At 52.8% G+C, this 14,968-nt stretch overlaps 1 protein-coding gene across 1 annotated transcript; it reads left to right on the top strand.

Annotated features, from left to right (window-relative positions):
- The first annotated feature begins 2,580 nt into the window (after positions 1-2,580).
- Positions 2,581-6,952, top strand: ZNRF4 (zinc and ring finger 4). Its single transcript, XM_008573065.1, is given in 3 exon segments — positions 2,581-2,606; positions 3,482-3,557; positions 5,780-6,952. Coding segments are annotated over 3 exon segments (1,275 nt in total).
- Positions 6,953-14,968: the final 8,016 nt, after the last annotated feature.

Raw genomic sequence — 14,968 nt, 5'->3', positions numbered from 1 at the left:
GCCCCCAAAAAGACTCTTCCCAACCCCCAACACACAGACAGTCCTTTGCTTTTAGAAAACCCAACCATGAAAAGCAAGTGTTTTCAACAAAAGTTGCTGGAACAACCAATGACCCATACGGGGCAGAAAAAAATGAATCCTAATCCCTACCTCACACCATACACAAGATTTAATTCAAGATGGATTGTAGACTAAACATGAAAGCCTAAATTGGAAAGACATCAGAAGAAAACAAAAGTATATTTTTGTGGCTTCAGGGTAGGCAAAGGTTTCTTAAAACCCAGAGAGCAATAACCATAAAAGAAGAAAAAGTTGGTCACTGTGACTTCAGTAAAATTAAATGCTGCTCAGCAAAAGATCCCAATTAAGAAAATCTAAACCCAGTGCAGAGTGAGGGAGTGGTGGGGGTGGAGGTGTATGAGGACAGGTCCCCAAGGCTGGTTTTTTGGACAAGACAGATTTTTCTACTGGCCTGTCTTGCAGTGGCAGCAAGCCTCAGCTAAGGGCCACCACCTCAGAGGGACCTCATCTGCTCTCCACGTAGAGATGGCCAACAGTTATTGTGCACCTGCTCTATGTGGCACACCTGCTATTATTAGGCACCCACCTCAATGTTTTATATATGTAATTGAATTATAAGCCAGAAGATGTGACATAGATATCAAGACACAGTAGACATGACCAATCAAGAAGATCTGTAAAGAAAATAAACAGAAATTTAGTCCTTGGGCTCTTTTTATTTTAACACTTATTTTGTTGGTTGAATAGGGAATCCAGTCACACGGTTTGAAATCAACAGTGAAAAGTATAAAGTAGTATGCACACGGTCCTGTGCCTTTCCATGTTCATAAATAGAGAGGGTCTCCATGCTTTTTCATGGCTGCATAGTACTCCACTGCATGGACGGACCGGGAGTTGTTTAACTAGTGTTCTCTTGATAAACTCAGTTGCTTCCTCTATTATGTGATTAGAATAATACTGTGCATGAGCAGTGTCTCTGTGAGATAAATGGCCACAAATATAATCTCTGGATCAAAGAGAAAGTGCAGTTTTAATTGGACATTAGCAGAGTTATTGTGAAATATTACATTCATGCAGATGCACTGGCAGTTTTGCTAACTATTGCCTGCAAATTCCATCTCTAGGGAGTGTGTCCATTTGCAGTCCCGCTGGCAATGAACAGGAAGGCTTGCTTGCTGCATACACGTGGATGATAGAACAGGGCACCCCCAGGCAGAGGAGCTGGGGCTGCCCCTCTCTAGGGATGGGGAGGGCTGGCAGTTGCTCCAGCAGTGGGAATAAAGGTCAGTGTCCCCTTGAGATTAGCAGGGGCATCCTGAAGTTGTCAGGACAAAGAGTGTGGGAGTCATTACTATGGGGCATCATGAGCTTGCAGAGAGAGAGAGAGAGAGAGAGAGAGAGAGATGTAAATACTTTCTTAGCCTGGAGAGCTTGGCCATCTTACGACAGTACCAGTCAACAAGGATCTTTCCTGACATCCTCCTTGTCAGCTGGAGGCTGAAAACCCTCCTTAGCAAGATGTGGAGAGGGAGGGGACAAGTGAGGAAGGACAGAGAATCCCTTTCCTTTGCTTTCTACCCACAGCCAGAAGGGTGAGGAGGAATATTTAAACTTTATACAAAATTCAAAGTTTTGATGAACTGAAACTGCCCCGGAGGGTCCCAGTCTGTCCCCTTCTCTCCAATCTGTCCCCTTCTCTCCATCCCCGCAGCCACCCTGGTCCAGCCTCCACCATGGCTCCCCTGAATGGCCACACCAGCCGCCTCCCTGGTTTCCCACTGCTGCCCTCACCAACTTTCAATGTATTCTGCACCCAGAGCCAGAGATAACTTTTCAAGATGTGAATCAGATCCTAGCCCTCCACTGCTTGGCCCCTCCCATGGCTCCCTTTTGCCTTTAGAATATAAACAAAACTCGCCATGGCCCACTAGGACCTTCACGATCTTGTTCACCTTCCTGCCTTCTCTTCCCTACTCTCCCTCTCTGTTGAAGCCCCACCGGTCTCTCTGCTGTTCCTTGAGCATACCAAGCTGTTCCTACCACAGGGCCCTTGCACATGCTGTTTCTTCCAGTTGAATCTTTTCTCCCAGCTTTCCTATAGCTTCCTCCCTCACTTCAGGTTTCCATTCAAAAGTCTCCTCTTTGGGGAGATCTCCCTTGACCTCCCCAGCTAACGATGCCCTCTCTCAATCACAATTCCTGCTCAATTTCCTTCACAGCACTTAAATGGCTTAGTTTCATAGTTAGCTTATTCACTAGTTTGTTTATTTTTTGTTCGTGTCTCTCCTCCTTCCTGCTAGATCATAGTCTGTGTAAGGTCAGGGATTCTGTCTTGGTTACTGCTGTTTCTTTAGTACCTAGCACAATGCCCAGCACACAGTAGGTCCTGAGAAATAGGACAGGCACATGTGTGTCATAGTAAGGCAGGCCGACCCTGGAGTCAGACTGCCCCTGTTTACATCCTGGATCTCTTATTTTAACTCTGTGACCTGGGTCAGGGTACTTGAAGTCCATGGACCTCGGTTTCCTCATCTGTGAAATGGGTTTGGCATCTACCACATGGCGCTGATAGGAGGATTAGATGGGTCAGTGTGTCATGAGCACTCAGCACAGGGCCTGGCATGCAGCAGGTGCTCAACAAATACTAGCCCATCATTTGTTGACTCCTGAGTTACCCAGATAAGACTTAGGAAATGCCAGCCCCTTGGAATCAGGTGACACGAATTTGAGTCTTTGTCCCCAACTCACTGGGTGAGCTTACGCTGGTTCCTGCCTCTCTCTCCTGCCATCCATGAGGAGGTGGAATACAATAATGTCTGGCTCCCAGGCAGTGTGGCCCATTGGTGTGTCTCTTCTCTCCCAATCCCTAGTCACCATGAGCCCTGTGCAGAATATGGGCCACTAGACAAGGTGGTGGGGCATGTGCAAGCCCAGGATGTCACCCTGTATAGATGGATCTCTCTTCCCGGCAGTGTTTTCTGTCTCCATAAGTTTAATGATCCTGGCACAAAATCTGGGACCTTGGAGCAGGACAGGAGAGAAGACAAAAGAAGCTGTCTGACCTCAGACAGCAAATGTGTTTAATTTGCAGCCGGACACCCAGCCTGGCCGGGGTCCAGATGGGACGAAGCCAGCGGGGCAGGAGGGTTGGGAAGTCTGGTGCAGGGGAGCGGGGACGATGAGGCCTGGTCCAGCCTCTTCTCAGCTGTGGCCCTTGGACGGGGGTTGTCCCCTCTCTGTACACCAGCTTCCTCCTGGGAGAGATGGGGAAGATGACAGCTCCAAGCCCAACGGGTGACAGCAGGGCCCACGGGCAACTGTGTCCAGAAGACGTTTGGTGGCTCTGCCTGGATCACTCTCCTTCTACAGCTGGGGAAGCTGAGGTGCAGGGAGGGAGAGAGACCCCCTCCCCCAGTCAGTCAGGGGCCTCCAACCTAACTCGCCCCTCTCACCCCTTCAGGCTCATCTGGATCCAGGAAGACAGCATCCTGCACCTTCAAGCTGCCAAAATCCAGTGCATATCAACCATGGGACAGGTGACAGGCACGGGGCTGGGGAGGGAAGACAGGGAGGCAGAGAGAGACAGAGATAAACGTAGACCTAGAGAGACATGCACAGAGACACACGCAGAAAGAAACACGCTTAGAGAGAGCAGCAGAGAGAGGAAGTTAGACAGAATGACCAAAGGGGAGAGGGACAGAGGGACAGACAGAGAGACGTGCTTAAGAGACAGGGACACACAGACGCAGGGAGAAATGGGGAACAGAGGAGCAAGACAGAGATGCACAGCAGCCCCAGGAAGAGGGTGACGAACAGAGATGTTGACACAAAGACATGGAAAAACTAAGAGCAAAAGTTGAGAGAGAGAGAGAGAGAGTCTGACAGAGATTCGTTAAGAGACAGAAGGACAATCAGACAGAAAGATACATAGACAGAGGAGAGAGAGAGAGGTCCGAGTTGGCCCGCGGGTCAGTTTAGCAGTAATTTATCACTGACCCTCACAGACCGCCCCTACCCCCCAGGCGCACCCTGAAATCCTCCTCCCACCCCGGCCCCCATCCCATGGGACCTCACTGGTCTCCTGAATCACAGTCCCCTTGTGCACACGTGTGTATTGTATACCCGACCACGTATGGGCAAGCCCGGCATGGGATTTAGCAGGAGATGCACTCAAGGAAGGAGATATGTCTTCAACTTCTGGGGAAACGAGGGTGAACGTAGGACACATCCCTTCCCGCCATCGGACACGTGTTTTGTGTCTAACAGTCAGAGGAGCCAGAACGTCTCCGGTATATCCCCTCCGGGCATCACTGACAGAGGTCCCTGCTAGAGATGTTTAGGGAGGGCGGCAGGGGTGAAGCAGAAAAAGAAAATCAAACTTATAATGGTGCCTTATATGTCCCTTCCCCTGTGAGCTCTTGGAAGCCTCACAGATTCCTTGTGGGAGACTCTGTTCTGTGCTTCTCTCTTGGCTTCTGGTGGCTGCCAGCGACCCTTAGCATTCCGTGGTTTGAAGACCATCACTCTGATCTCCGCCTCATTGTCATGTGGCGGTCTTTCCTGTGTGTGTCTCTGTCTCTTCTGATAAGGACACCAGTCGTATTACATTAAGGGCCCACCCTGCTTCAGTATGACATCATCTTTGCTTGATTATGTCTGCAAAGACCTTATTTCCAAATAAGGTCCCATTCACCTTAGGGTTAGGACTTCAACACCCCGTTTTGAGGCCACAGGTCAACTCACTACCCAGTGCAAAAGGTTTGTCTCAGAGGCAATCTCAGGAAGCTTCCAGAGAGGAGAGAAGTGAGACCAGAAAGAAGGAAGACGTATAAGATGCATTGATGAGAAGGTGACTTCTGGGGCTCATTTGACTAGGGACCTCTGGGAGACACCATAGAACAAGCCTCGGATTGGTCTCAACAGAGGAACGAGGGGTGGGGGTGTTTATCTACCACTTCCCACCTGTCACCGGCTGAGGGCTGCTCCAGGAGGCATTAGGCCAACAGAGAAAACCTACAGAATGAGTCGCCTGGCAGAGGGGGTTGAGGGGAGAGAATTCTGTTCCCTGCAGAGGGAACAGCATTTGCAATATTCTGGAGGTGAGCAAATTGCGGTGCTGCTGGACCTCACCTGGTATGTTGGTGGAATCTCTAGGAGATCCGTGTGGCTGGAGCAGCATGAATGACAGGGAGCGTGGCAGGAGGGGGAGGAATTTGGGTTTTAAGAGCTGACTGCATGGTGGGGAGGGGCCTTGAACAAGTCTGGGTCCCTCTGGGACTCTCAGACGGGGGCAGCATGGTCACTTTCTTCAGTGGGTCTCTGGCAGACGAGTGTGTGTGCTGAGTCCATGCTGCTGGTGGCCACCAGCCCACTTTGCAGCACCCCTGGGCCTCCTTGGGTCCAGGAGCTGAGGATGCTCTGAGCTTTCGAGAAGTTTTTCCAGAGGCTGCCCAGGGCCCCCACGTCAGGGACTTAGGAATGTTGTATCAGCCCCAGGCCCAGGTATCTGGGGATGTTTGGGTGGCAGGTTGTAACTGGATGATGTCACAGTGGCCAGAGGCATCTAGAACCCTGTGAGCTCCTGGCCTCAGTGTCATTTGCCAGCAAGGCCATGTGGGTCAGCAGCTCCTGAGACCAGCCCCACAAGACACTATGCACGCTGGGCTTTCGTCAGAAGCAGCTTCAGTCTAGAGCCACCCAGGTCCAGCTGTTCTGAGAAACTGCCTGGGAGCCGCCCATTCAATCTCCCCTTCATTAGCACCCCAGCCACAGCCCCCCTGGAAGGCCCTAGAGATGCCTGAAGGCCTCCCGTCTGCCGTCCCCAGTGGGACCTAGCTGCACACGGCCAGAGGAGGCAGTGGCCATGGGGCGGCAGTGGCCAGCCCTGGCCTTGGTGGTCTTCAAGGCTCTGTTGGCCCTGTTGGTGCTGCTGGTGCCCTCAGGGGCGGTGGTGCAGGCCATCCTGGATGACAACTCAAGCACGGTGGACTTTGCAGATTTGCCGGCCCTATTTGGGGTCCCCCTGGCCCCTGAGGGTGTGCGGGGCTACCTGATGGAGGCCAAGCCAGCCAACGCGTGCCAGCCCATCGAGGGCCCGCGGCTGGGCAACCATTCTCTGGGTGCCATCGCGCTGATCCGCCGCTATGACTGCACGTTTGACCTCAAGGTGCTGAACGCCCAGCGGGCCGGCTTCGAGGCAGCCATCGTGCACAACGTCCGCTCTGACGACCTGGTGCACATGGCCCCTGTCTACGAGGACCTGCGGCGCCAGATCTCCATCCCGTCGGTGTTCGTGGGCGAGGCCGCTTCGCAGGACCTGCGGGTCATCATGCGCTGCCACAAGCCGGCCCACGTCCTCCTGCTGCCAGACTACCCGCCCTGCCCCGACCTGGACTGCCACCCAGTGCTGGCCGTCTCCTGGGTGCTGGGCCGCACCCTGGCCCTGGTCTTGTCCACTCTCTTGGTCCTGCGCCACCTGTGGCTCTGGCTGCGGGGCTGGTTGACCCGCGAGCCCGTGGTCAAGACCCAGACCCGCCAGAAGGCCCAGGTCCGCACCTTCACGCGTCACAACGATCTGTGCGCCATCTGTCTGGACGAATACGAGGAGGGGGACCGGCTCAAGATCCTGCCTTGTTCCCACACCTACCACTGTAAATGCATCAACTCCTGGCTCTCCAAGGCTGCCCAGCGCTCCTGTCCCATGTGCAAGCAGTCGGTGGCCAGCACTGAAGATGGCTCCGACTCCACTGTTGACAGCTTCGGCGACGAGAGCCCCTCCCTGCCTGGGCACCAGCCCCCCATCTGGGTCATCCAGGCCCGGCTGCGCTCCCGGAGGCTGGAACTGTTGGCCCGAGCCAGCCCCTATCGCCGCTGCAGCGCCACCTCCTTGGGGGCAGCTGAGACCTCGGACAGGTCCCCGGGACCCTCCTGAAACCCACAGCTCCTGGCCGGTGAAGATCTGGGGCAGGGAGGATGTCACTGAGGACTGTTTCTGGGCTGGAGAGAATAAAGTGGGTTTGAAGGCGGATTCTCGCTCTGGCTGCTGTCCGGCCACCTGGCCTCTGGCTGGGGCTGCACGTGGGGTCCCCATGGCAGCCGAGCCTCGGGCTGGCTCTTGGTTTCTGCAGTGAGTGAGGAGATATGAGGGCTGGGGGGATTTTTAGGGCTGCTCTGGTCCTGGTGCCATAAGACGTGGACGAACAGAGTCCAGCCCGGGGCACTCGGATGGCTGTTCCTCAACATTCTTACTTATTCTCCATTGAAACTTTTTCTTTTAAAATAAACTTCTTACTTTGGCATCACTTTACATTTCCAGGAACCTTACAAAGGTACTAGGGAGAGTTCTCAAATCCCCTTCACGGGGTTTTCCGCGCCGGTCACATCTTACAGAACCACAGTCCCTTTGTCACGAGGAAGAAGGTCACACGGGTACGTTCCAGTGAACTGAGCTCGAGGCTATCTGGAGTTGTCCATCGCTCAGGCTTTTTTTAAAAAGTAATCATTTAGGGCCGGCCCGGTGGCGCACTGGATAAGTGCACCGCTTGGGAAGCACGGCGGCGCTCCCGCCCGAGGGTTCGGATCCCACATACAGACCGGTTCCTGCTCACTGGCTGAGCGAGGCGCGGGAGCAACACCGAGGGTTGCAATCCCATTGCCGGTCCCCGGTCCAGTACGGGGGCAACACTGAGGGTTGCGATCCGTTGCCGGACACGGAAAAAAGACAAAAAATAAATAAATAAAAAATTTTTAAAAAGTAATCATTTAATTTTAATAATTAAATAATTGGAAATGTTTATGGGGTACAATGTGATATTTTTCAAACTTTTTATCATGGAAAATGCCAGACACACCCAAGTCGAGAGAACAGAATGATGACTCCCCTACCCCCCACGTACCCATTACTCAGATTCAACAATTCAACACTCATGGCCGCTCTGGTCTCTTCCACACACTCCTTTCTCTCTTGTTACTGTGAAGCAAATTCCAGACACTATATTCATCTGCAGACATTTCTATTTGTGTCCCTAAAGCAGTAGCTCCAACTGGTGTGGAGATTTTGCCCCCAGGGGACACTTGGCCATGTCTGGAGATGTTTTTGGTTGTCATGACTGGGGGGTGCTCCTGGCATGGAGCGGGTGGAGGCAGGGATGCTGCTCAGCACCTGCAGTGCCCAGGACGGCCCCACCACAGAGGATGACCCAGCCCCCAATGTCCACAGAGCCCAGGGGGAGAAAACCTGCTCTAAAAGATAAAACCTCTTAAAAGACAACCTCACAAACGCCAGTATCGTGTTTAAAATAACAGTTCTTTAATACCATCAAATCTGAGGGTACTGCAAAAAGTTCATGGAAAAATAGATTTCCATTAAAAGATAACATGAACCTTTCAATGAACTTTTTTTTTTTTTTTCCTTTTTTGTCTTTTTTTTTTTTTACTGACCGGTAATGGGATAGCAACCCTCGGTGTTGCGCCCACACCGCGCTCAGCCATTGAGCGGGAACCGGTCTCCACATGGGATCCGAACCCTCAGCGGGAGCACCGCCGTGCTCCCAAGCGGCACACTCTCCAGTGCGCCACCGGGCCGGCCCTCAATGAACTTTTTGAAGACCCCTCGTATCCATACAAAGCTCACACTTCCATTTTTCTTCTATGACATATATTTTTAGGTTGTTGGAAGTGGGACCCGGATATAGTCTAGATTTGTGGATGGTCTCCTAAGTCTCTTCTTCGATAGCTTCTCCCTCCATCTCTCTCTCTCTAAATTTTTCCTTGCAATTTATTTATCTATTCTTTTTTTGGCAGCTGGCTGGTACAGGGGTCCAAGGGTACCCTTGACCTTGGTGTTATAAAGCTGTGTTCTAACCACTCAGCTAACCGGCCAGCCCTTCTTGCAGTTTATTTGTTAAAGCAACTGGATCATTCATGCTGTGATGCTCCCGCTCTGGATTTTGCCAATCATGTCCCATGTGGTGTCACTTAACACATTAATTTCCATGACTGATATTTCCTGTGAATTTGTAGTTGGGTTCAGAGACGAGATCAGAGGTGGTTTAATTTTACAGTGATAAGTTAGGGTGCTCCTTTGGCTTCCAGAGCCTCCCCTCCTCAGGAAGGCTGGGCCATGTTAAGGAGTCTTTTGGACAGTGGGTGACAGGGGGCTGCTTGGCTGTGCACCAATGGGAAGTAGCCACCAGGTGAGACCATGGGAGGAGGAGGGTCAAGGTCATCTCTACAGCTTCCTGTGGAACGGTGTGAATGCAGGTGTCACGTGCAAGACTCAGATGCCAGCCCAACAAACCTCCAGGGAGCACCTACTCTGTGCCAGGTGCTGTGTCCAGGTACTTGGACATAGCAGTGAAGAGTCCCTGCTCTCGTGGGGCTGATATTCCAGAGTGGGAGATGGAGATTTCGGCTGCAGATACGTGCTAGGAATAAAACACAAAGGAGTGATGAGATGGAGAGAACTTGCGGATGGTTAGGAGGGTCAGGAAAGAACATTAGAGCTGAGGCTGGAAGGGTAAGAAGGAGGTGGTCGTGCACGAAGGGTGTTCTAGGCAGAGGGCACAGCACATGCAAAGGTCCTGGGGCAGGACCGAGTCGGGAGTGTTGGAGGAAGAGCGAGGAGGCCCGTGTGGCTGCAGCAGAGTGAGGAGGGGGAGAGGGGTGAGGGGAGGGACGGGGGGGGTGAGGGAGCAAGGCAGGCAGACCTTGCAAAGCTTGGTAAGGAATTTGGATTTTATTCTGAGGTGCTGGATAAAACCATTGGAGGGTTTTAGTAATTTGGAGGAAATCCCTCTAAGCAATACTTCCAAGTCCCCACTTTCCAAATGAGACCACAACAGAGGCTCAGAGTGGCCAAGTCATGTGGGTGGTGTTGGGATTTGAACCCGGCAGGCTGGTCTTGGTGGGTTGCAAGCACATCTTCGTGTTTCGATCAGAGGTTTCCTGTTTTACACATGGAAGAACTTACAAATTGTGCTCTGCTGTCTGCACTTCACGTTGTAGCTGGGAACCTCCAAGGTGGCTTAGGGGAGGGGTCTCCCTTCTTGGATGGATGATGGCACAGCATGGGCCCTCGGTCATAGCTCTGGTGTGTGTGTGGTGGGGGCACCAGTAGGTGGACTGAGGTCCCCACATGAGATTCCTGGGGGACCAAGGCTCTTGGTGAGGACCTCCCATCCACTTTCTTTTTTTTTTTTTTTTTTGTCTTTTGTCTTTTTTCCGTGTCCGGCAATGGATCGCAACCCTCAGTGTTGCCCCCGTACCGGACCGGGAACCGGCAACGGGATCGCAAGCCTCGGTGTTGCTCCCGCGCCTCGCTCAGCCAGTGAGCGGGAGCCGGTCTGCATGCGGGATCCGAACCCTCGGCGGGAGCGCTGCCGCGCTTCCCAAGCGGCGCACTATCCAGTGCGCCACCGGGCCGGCCCCTCCCATCCACTTTCTGAGCGACATCATTTCCAGCCTGGTGACACCCCCTTGCCCTGATCAAATGCCACAAATGGAGGCTACACTATCCAGGGGCCACTGCCTTGACCATGCAGATGGCTCTCAGAGGCTGGGGCTGCCCAGCAGGGAGGGACAAATGTAGTCCAGCTTGGGCATGGTTGTGGGATCCAAGACCTACCCACAGCAGCTAAGCACACAGGGCTTATTTGCTCAGGAATGTGAGTTGTCAGTCCAGGGATGGCAGGGAGGCTCCACAGTGTCCAGGGCTTGGACTCTTTCCATCTTATGGCACCACCTCCTCATGGAACAAAGCAGCTGCTTGAGCTCCAGCCATCATGTCTGCATTCAAGGCAATGAGGAGAAAGAGACAAGGAAGGGCTCACCCTCTCCCTTTAAGGACACTTTCCAGAAACCCCACATGCCACTTCTGTTCACACTGCATTGGCCAGAACTTAGTCAAGTGGCCACATCTGGCTGAAAGGATGCTGGGAAAAGTAGTCTATTCTGAGTGACCAACTGTCCAGATGAAAACAAGGGGTTCTATTACCATGCAAGAGGAGAGAACAGATATCAGGGGTATCCAGCACTGCCTGTCACTTGGACACATTTGTGGAACCTGGACTGCATGGCTGCCCAATACATATTAGTGAATGAATGAATGAATCTCTGCACCTCTAGCCTGAGCCTCCTTCCAGAGGGAAGTGAGCTCATTGTCCCTGGGGATGGAAATCAGCTCTTACTGAGGTCCTACTGTGCACCAGGTCCCCAGCCAGATGGCTTCACTCCACCATTCAACCTCTCTGAGCCTCGGTTTCCCCATCTGTAAAGTGAGGATGGTAATAACACCTGTGCCACTGGGTTTTCTAAAGGACAGTGCTTGCCACCTGCTAACTGCTCCATCAGCATTTGTTGATCGACTAAGTGACCTGCCCACAGCCCAGTTGTAATCCAAAAGGAGGTGCCTGAGCCATTCCAGAGAATCTGGAAGGCTTCCCGGAGGCAGTGTCTTCTGGACTGAGATTGGAAGGAGCAGTGACCGGCACCATGAAAAGGAAAAGCGATCCTGGCAGTTGGAACAGCATCAGCAAAGGCCCTGAGCAGCCTGGGCTGGCGTCCGCTAAGTGCTTAATAAGTGTTCATAGAACTCCCTGCCCCCACTTAAATCCTGCCCCCTCTGAGAAAGGGCCTCTGCTTTACCCCAGCCTCCTCAGTCCTCCAACAGCCAGGCCTGGGCCCTTCTCCAGCCGCCTCCAAGAAAGCAGATGCTGCCAAGGACTGACTGCCAGCTTAACGAGGCTGGCCTGTGCCAGCCCCTCGGCCCCCGCCTCAGCTGCAGTTCCCCGTCAGCACCAGCGGGGGCCCCCTCCTGCCCATTCAGGCAGTGCCCCATCTGTGTCTAAAAGGGAATGTGGCCAAATGGGGAAACCGAGCCTCAGAGGAGGGGGGACCAGCATCAACGAAGCAAGGGGCTGCAGCAGCCCCCAGCCTGCTGGGTGCCCGGCCGTGCTTTCCTACACAAACTCCTTGCATCCTGGGCCAGGTTCCTGTGTGTACCCCCATTTTCCCGAGGGGGAAACTGAGTTGTGAGAGGGGGATGGGGCTCACCCAGGACTACAAAGCTGGAAGGTGATCGAGCTGGGATTTGAACCCCTGGCTCCATGGACATATTCACCGACTGTTTAGGGTTCCCCATGGGGTACTCACACTTAAGCTGAGAAATGCTGCGGATCCCAAGAGCTCTTGGGCCCCTGCCCAGCCCTCAAGGAGCCCCAGGCTATGGGGAGATGGGCCCAGATAGCCAGGGTTGGGGGAGCCCAGAGAGTGGGGTTCAGGGGAGGCTTCCTGGGGGAGGGAGCATTAGACAGGGCTTGAAAGACAAGTAGGGAGCTCGCCAAGAAAAGTAGGAGTTGGGGGAAAGGGCACACCTGGCCATGCTGGGTGCACAGCATGCGCAAAGGCCGGGACGTGCAGTCGATTCTTCTGTGCGATTTGGAGAACGGCAAATCCTCAGTCCTTAGGGCCAAAATGAAGGGAGGGCTGGGATGTTTGAGGACTTAATCACCAAGCTAAGGCATTTCATTTTGTATCACTGATTTGCTAATTCTTCCTCACAGCAAACATTCCCTGATGCCTCTGAGGCCACGCCCTGAGCTGGGCAGGACCAGGTTCAGGAAGCATCTGCAAATGTGAAAATGATCTGTCTTTTCCTCATTGGGGCTCTTGCTTAAGGAACTCTAGGTATCCAGGGATTGTTCCTGCTCCCCTCCTGCTGTATTAGACCTCCCCACATCCCTGAGAAAGAAACATGTCAATCCCACCTTCCAGATGAAGAACAGAGAGGTTAAGCAAGTTGCCCAAAGCCACACAGCATGTTGGGGCTGAGCCAGGATCTGAGCACTTTATTCTTTTCATTCAGCTGCCTCTTGACCCATAAGGAGCACCTGCTATGTGCTGGGTGCTCAACTGGGGACACTGCAGTGACCAAGAAAGAGCCCCACTGTCAGGGAGTTTGCTGTCTAGTAAACTACAGGTTGTTAAGAAAATGCAATAGGGTGTCAGGGTAGCAGGTGATGGGGGGGTGGATTTAGTTAGAGGTGATCACAGAGGGCTTCTCTGAGAAGGTGACAAGTGAACAGAGGCCTGAAGGATGGGAAAGATTGAACCCCAGGAAGATGTGGGGAAGCAGCATTCCAGACGGAGGGAATTTCAAGTGCGGAGGTCCCGAGGCAGGACATCTTGAGGAGGGCAGCGGGCTGGAGGAGAGAGAGTCAGACTGGGGAAGACGGAGAGGAAGGCAGAGAGGAGACAGGGGCCGGTGAAGCAAGGTCTTTAAGACATGAACGTGACTTTGAACTCACTTATGAGACCAACGTCACATAGGGAGTCATACGTGGGGTTTTTTAAAGTCACACCCACTGGAATACAATTTTTGCAATAAAAAAATCATCTTTAGTTTAGAATTCTTTGAGTTTTTACAAAGGCATAGTTATGTCACCACCACCACGGTCAAGACACAGAACAGTCTCATCTCCCCAGAATGTTTCCTTGTGCCCCTTTGTCTTCTGCTGGGAATGTTTCAGTGACCAAGCCCCTGGTCCTTGTTCCCAGCCCCTGTCCTTGCAGTTGCACCCTTTGCAGAAAGTCCTATAAATGGAACCATTCAGCGGGCAGCCTCTGGCTACTTTCACTCAGCAGAATGTTTGCAAATCATCCCTATTATTGCATGTACCAGAACTTTCCTTTTTATTGCTGAGTAGTGTTCCACTGTATGGACATACCACCGTGTGTTTAACCATTCACCACCTGGACTGCTTTCCAGTCTTTGGAGATTATGCACCGAGTCACCGTAAACATCCGTGCATGGGTTTTTGTGTGGACAAGTGTTTTCACGTCTCTTGGACGAATATCTAGGAGCAGGATTGCTGGATTGTTGGGTAAGGGAATGTTTCACTCTGTAAGAAGTTAGGGGGCTGCACCATTCGGCATTCCCACCAGCAGCGTGGGAGACCTCCAGTTGCTCCACATCCTCATCAGCATTTGGTACAGTCGGTTTAAAACACTTTAGCCATTTTAGTGAGTGTGAAGTGGTATCTTGCGGTTTCATTTGCATTTTCCAGTGACTCGTGGCATCGAGCCTCTTTGCACGTGCGTCTGTGCCATCTGTGTCTCTTCTCTGGTGAAGTGGCAGTTCAAGTCTTTTGCCACTGGGAGCTGATTAATGCTTTTCAAGGTTTTTGCTGGATGCAGAGAGTGACGGATGGGGGCCGAGTGAGGAAGAGAGAGAAGGCAGGAGGTGGCTGGCTTGGTCCAAACAACAGCTGATGGGGGGACATGGAGGAGTGACAATGGGCCAATTCTGGAGGCAGAGCCCTTGGCTGAGACGCAGAGGGGGCAGAAATGAGGCGCATCCCAATTATAGCTGGGAAAACTGAGTCCAGAGAGGGAAAGAGACTTGCCCGAGGTCACACAGCAGGGCAGTGAGGGAGCCAGGAATCAAGCCCGTCTCTGAGGACCCCCTCCCCCAGAGGCCTGCGCCAACTGTGTGTGGGTATCAGAGCTCCAAAGGGCCCCTTCAAGGGTCCTGGAATGTTGAAAAGCAGCAGCTTTCCAGGCACTCAGGACAGAAACCTGCGATTCCTCTTAGGTTACGGTCTCACTTTCTTCCCACCCCTCACATCGATCCCCCAGCAAGTCTCATGAAGAGCAGCTCTTCAAATCTATCCCAAATGCACCCCCTTATCCATCTCCTCTGCTTTCACCACCCATCACTCATCTGGACCAGCACAGTCTCCTCCACCCTGGTCTCCCAGTTCCCACACTGTCCCCCCAGTCTGTGCCTCCACAGCAGCCAGATGGCACCTATGAGCACCTGAGTCAGGTCCTGTCCCTCATCTGCCCACAACCCTCCATGGCTCCCACTTTCCTCGGAGGTAAAAGCCCAAGTCCTCTCCACAGCTCACCAGGTCCTCTCAACCTGCCCTGTCCCCTCCCTGCCCTCCCT

The sequence above is a fragment of the Galeopterus variegatus genome, unplaced genomic scaffold, assembly GCF_000696425.1.
Source record: "Galeopterus variegatus unplaced genomic scaffold, G_variegatus-3.0.2 Scaffold870, whole genome shotgun sequence".
In the NCBI taxonomy this organism is placed as follows: Eukaryota; Metazoa; Chordata; class Mammalia; order Dermoptera; family Cynocephalidae; genus Galeopterus; species Galeopterus variegatus.
The sequence above is the reverse complement of the archived record's forward strand: the minus strand, read 5'-3'. Positions and strand labels throughout refer to the sequence as shown.